At 42.2% G+C, this 5,719-nt stretch overlaps 1 protein-coding gene across 1 annotated transcript; it reads right to left on the bottom strand.

Moving 5' to 3' along the window:
- Nucleotides 1–3,057: 3,057 nt before the first annotated feature.
- On the bottom strand, nucleotides 3,058–4,633 carry b3gnt2l (UDP-GlcNAc:betaGal beta-1,3-N-acetylglucosaminyltransferase 2, like; the record flags this gene model as incomplete). Its single annotated transcript, XM_080429252.1, has 1 exon — nucleotides 3,058–4,633. One exon carries the CDS (start codon nucleotides 4,631–4,633, stop codon nucleotides 3,545–3,547), a length of 1,089 nt encoding a protein of 362 aa, XP_080285378.1. The 3' UTR covers nucleotides 3,058–3,544.
- Nucleotides 4,634–5,719: the final 1,086 nt, after the last annotated feature.

The raw sequence follows: 5,719 nt of genomic DNA on the forward strand, positions 1-5,719 counted from the left end.
TTCGAACCCTTTGCTTTTGCCTCTGGGGGCACCACCTTCTTTTTTGTGTAGAAACAGGAACTCGGTTTGGCTCCTCCCCTTTCTTAGTCCACTTCCTCCCGGGTGCTTCTATGTTTATTCTGACTAACAACAACGCTACATGATTCTGAATCGGTCTTGAGAGATTACTGACGTGGCCGTGGTCCACCCGCCGGCCGACCGCCCTCCCATTAGCCAATTTTAATATAGGATTATCTTGAGTGGTCAAAATATAAATCCACAAATCTTTGACATCATAAACTAGCCTCCAAGTACCATGATAATGGGTACTGTATCCAGTACTCAGACAATGGGTACAACGGGTATTGCATGTGTCAGAATGGGCATCACATGACACTTGTTTTATAAATTCTAGACCGGCCTTCTCGGGGACCACACAAGTCAGGAACGATACCCCACCCGGTCATGCAATATCCATTTTACCTGTTGTCAGTGTACTCGCTGTACCCAGTGTAGTACCCGTTACCACAGTAATAACGTTCGGTGGTGAGCAGTTTAGGGGTGTCTTGCTCACAAACACTTTGACACACAGCCAGGGCCGGGACGCAAACTGGGGACTTTTATGTTTCCCAGACGGCCTCTCTACCCATTCAGCTATGGCCACCCTGATGACTGAACAAGCTGATGAAGAAGGCCAGCTCTGTCATCGGTGCTAAACTGGACAATGTGAAGGAGGTGGCGGAGGTGAGAACGGGGAGGAAGCTGGAGGCTATACTGCTTAACCTCTCTCACCCCCTCCATGAGGAGATAGTGGGGCGAATGAGCAAGAGAGACAGATTTGTCCTCCCTCTGCAGAGTAACAATAGACTTGGTCTGTCCTTTGTGCTAATAGCCATGAGGTCATACAACGTCGACGACGCACATGGCTGCTCCTCCTGATCCATAGACTAATAACTCTGGAGTAGCATCCTTTCCAAGGACAATACTGCACCGATACTAACTCTGTTGTTTGCACGGATACCGTTTCTATTGTTGTCTGTGTACTATCTTCCTCACACTGCACAGTGTGATTACTGGACTGATGTACAGTAAATTGATACTGTATTTATTATGGGATTGTATTGATATTGTTGTATGTTGTTGATACTGTATCGGAGTATCGATATTGTCCGTTTTCTTTTCCTCACTGTTTCTGCTAAGTGGATGCTGGATCTGGTAGGCCTATATATTTATATATGTACGTATATGTATATTGCCATATATTGTTGCTACTGTTTGATAGTTTCTTTGAAACACCTTGATTCCTAGTTATCTTGTCACTACTCGTAGCTGTGTTTGCTTTTTTCCGTCTTTATCTGTACTACAACTGAATTTCCCCATGGGATCAATAAAGGTCCATCTGTCTACCTACTACCACTCTGAAACCAGGGGACTTTGGTTATACAGATTATGGTGGTATATGGTGTGTGAGCCTGTACTTTAGCTATAAGTTCAAGTAAATTTTACTTTTTTACAAGTAAATGTGACCTGCTCACACGTAAAGTGTGAGCAGGTCACGTCAAATGTGGTCTCCCTAGGGGCTAGGGCACCACCACAATGTGTTAATCTGGGCCTGCCCAAAGATCATCAACTGACACAATTGCTTAAAGATGGCTTAAATCCATGGTATATGGGGAGCTACTGGTCTATCACCATCGATAAGAGAATGTGGAGAGGGGATTTGTGTACAACCTCGCAACAACAACTAATGGGCTCGGAAGAAGGTGGGGACTTGACAAAGGGTCAATTTCACTTATTTATCCTGTATGAGTTCTCGCTCTTGATTGGATCAAATTGGCATCCTGAACTGAAAATGCATTTTCTGTTTACTAAAGAGCTGGAGACAGAGCCCACTGTTACTGAACAAACACTCTATAGCATTATCCTGATTACTACATTCTGATTAGAATTCAACACTTATTTTAACCCATTAAACCCAGGCAAGCATCCGTGTCATTTTAGAGAGAGAGATTTCAGTAATTTCTTAGGATTTAGAACAGTGGTTATAAAAAAAAAAAAGAGATATAAGCTTGTACATCTGCTATTTTTGAAAAATATAAAAAAATGTTTGTAAAGTTTTGAATCATTTAGATTTTTAGATGGGGGTCCGTGGCCAAATACATATCAATTTGGGGGTCCTTGGCATGAAAACATTTGAGAACCACTGTTTAGAAGGCATTTGTAGAATCGGCTTCAGGTCTGGGTTTAACAATAGAAAATCACTTGCTGCATCTTTAACATAGCTTAACCATAACGTTGCGATAGCTACTTCAGTACACTTTAACGAATATTACGGGCCAGGACCACTACAGATTGCCTCATGGCGGCCCTAGATGTGGGTTATGTTAAGAAGGTAAGGATACGTTCTACCCCATGGCATGCACCATTTACACACTGGGAAACAAACTGGAGCTGCAAGTTCGATAGAACGCATTGAAGTCAATGAGAGCCGGGTGTACGTGAAGAAAATACATTATATTGTTGAATGATATCGCTTCTTCCATTTTCGTGAACCAATTATTTGAGGATACTCGACTACCCAAATTCTGGATACATAATTATGAATTCATAGATCATCAAATACTAAATGAAGGCAAAGATAGAGGTACTGCATGACTATGGTAGGGAGTAGGGGTGTTTTGGTACTGGCACATGTGCATTTATTTTACAGAAACAAAACGACACATGGCGAAAGGGACTTTAAGGTTAGAAGTATATACAGTACATAGTCACATTTTGGAGGGTTGGGTTTGCAAACAGATGCTACTTTAATGTATTCAACCGTCTACCCATTCTATAAATGATATGAAATGTTTTGACATGGTGCTTTCAAAGTCACTACAAAAATAAATTATTTATTTTCTTTTATTCAAAACAAATCTTGACAGGAAGTGAAAGTTATCGCAATCAAAATGGTGTGTTTAAGACCACATGAACGTTACATCCTATAATCTCAAAGACAAAACAAGCACAGCACTGGATCCAAAATAATTACATTTTCAAACAAGCTGTATAACTAAAGTCCTTTAGATATGAGACACCAGGAGATTGGAACCATTTCTCAGATATAATCAAAATAGTCTGGGTCCCTGGGACTAGTTAAAAACTATTTAAGTAGGTAGGGGACTGTGAACATGAGTCAAAAATACCTCCTTGTCACAGAGAAAAGACCAAACTGGTTTAGCCCTTGTTCAGATTCGAGGTTAAGAGAGACCATATCAGTTTACTTCCAATTAAAATGGATCACTTAACATCTATTCAACTGGTTCTCAGCCTCTTTTCCAAGAAACCATAGATTGGGGTCCTAGGTCTAAATTAGTCTACGATTACAACAGGTCGCCAGGACCAGAGTAGAGAGTCAATAGTCACTAGATAAGAAAATGTTTTTTGTTTGATTTTGTTTGCTTTACAGGACATTCTCACCCAATCTAGGCTGGAATGGGACAAATAAGCAAGTGGTACAGACGAGGTTCCACTGCTGGATTCAGGTTTACTGCAGGCTATTGAGTCCAGCTCCTGAGTCAGGTCAACATGTCAACAGTGGGCTGTGAATGCCCCTGTACAGCCTCTTAATCTGCTGTGGGCTGCGCTGGTGAACCAAAAGCATTTTTTTATGCACACACATATTCTCACGATCTTGCTCCGGAACATCAAAGGTATGGAAGCCTGCATGTGCCACGGGTGAAATTCCTAGTGCCTTAAAGCACATTGCCATGAAGACATCATCAATGGGAAAGAAAGGGAAGATAAATGAGACGTAATACAGTGGTTGTAGCAAGGCACCTGAAAACAGGAACCCACCACCCCCTGAATAAGGAGGGTATGGGCCATTATAGAAGCTAAGAGGAACATAGTATTTCGATTTAGGGTCCCGAAGGGGAGCGGCTGTGCTAATGACTTGTCCAATATAGGCCTGAGAGGCCTTCGTAGGCTCCAGAGACTTTAGATAGATGAGTATTTCTGGCGTGTTGGCAAACACATCGTCATCACCATTGAACACAAATGAGACGCGAGGACAGTTCTTCTGTGACCATTTAAAGAAAACGTGTTGTTTCAGGGTCAGATTGAAAATAGTGTCATGAAAATCCCACTGAAGCAGGTCTCCAAAGACCTGTGCCTCAAATGCCAACAGTTGGCGGAGGTCGGGATCGTCGAGTGACGAGCTACCCAGGAGAAACACTGTGTGCACTCTCAGTCCAGTCTGATAGACCCCCTCTTTCCCCCAGGTCTCCCGCACAGCCTGTCTCCGGGCAAAGTTCCAGGGAATCGACTTGATGGCGAAGAGGAGGAAAGTCTGGCCATCGCCTGACCTGCTGCACTTGTTGGGCTGATCGATCAGGATCGGGGGAGATTTGCAGTTCATGCCCCGCACAAAGTCCTGGTCTAAATCTGGATAGGAAGTGAAGTCGTGCACATTGGTTAGCAAGAGCTCTTGACTCAATTCCCTGCAATGAGGCCAACTCTGATTTCTTTTATTTCCCCCCTCGTCCATCCACCTAAGAACGGAGTGGAGAAGGCGGTTCCAGTAAGCTCCGTTCTGAGGAATCTCCTTCCTAAAGCTGTCAGAGATGGACAAATTCAGGACACCTGGAGGGAGCTGTTCACTCTTCTCCATGGATGGCTGTGCTGTGGTATCATTGTCACGGATGCAAGTTGTGGGATTGTTCGGGATGTCTTCGGCTGGAGCGTTGCGAACACTATGACTGTAGTCCACCTGCTGGTTGAGGGTTGAATGGAACAAGACCATAAACAAACCAGACAGGAGAATGATAGCCAGGAAGACTCGAATGCGTCTCCTTAATCCCATATTACTAAACTGTGAGGAAGTGTACTGAACAATAGGGTGTGACGGTTTAGAGAGAGGCCATGGTTCCTGGAGAGAATTTCCAATAAACTGGTCTATTGCCGTCTTCAGTCTCCAGCAAACCAGTGGCCTTTTGGGAGTACCTGTCATTGAGAAAAAGAGAAAAAACATTTAAATACATGCAACAATGTCAAAATGTATTCTGTAAAATTGCAATTTGTGAAACTCTGAAAAGGGGTAATATGTACTCTGAGCTACATCAGGTCATGGGGTCATGCATATGAATGCATGCAGCAGGTTTCATACAATCCTCCCATTAGAATTTGAGATATCTTGAATGGCAATGGTAAGTAAGGCCTAAAGATGGTACAAGACAAAAGGCCATGGGGTCACCAAAAACAGTGCATTAAGTTTGATTGCTACCCATTATATTTTTAGATATTAAAAAGGTAGGGTAAGTGATATTTTTGGGTTAAAACAAAAAGTATTTTGTTAAAAGGTTAAAGCACTATATTCTGATAGTAATCATTGCTATAGAGTGTTTGTTCAGTAACAGGAGTCTCACCGTCTCTCCAGCTCTTTAATAAACAGAAAATAAATTTTCCGGTAGGTGTCAAAATCTCAGCCAATCAGGAGAAAGTACCCATTTTTAAGCTTCATTTTTATAGTGTTCCAGTTCCAATTTTGCCTGCTCATTTCTTAGTGTCTTCACTTCCAATTTCACTTGTTTAATCTATATCCTGATTGAGCCCTCTATCCTAATTGGATAAAATTGGAAATGAAACTGAAACGAAAATGCATTTTCTGTTTTATAAAGAGCTGGAGAGACAAGGAGACTCCTTTTACTGAAAAAACACTCTCTAGCAATGAGTACTATCAGAATATAGAGCTATTTAA

The sequence above is a fragment of the Gymnoscopelus braueri genome (genome assembly GCF_963280865.1).
Source record: "Gymnoscopelus braueri genome assembly, chromosome: 5".
NCBI lineage: Eukaryota > Metazoa > Chordata > Actinopteri > Myctophiformes > Myctophidae > Gymnoscopelus > Gymnoscopelus braueri.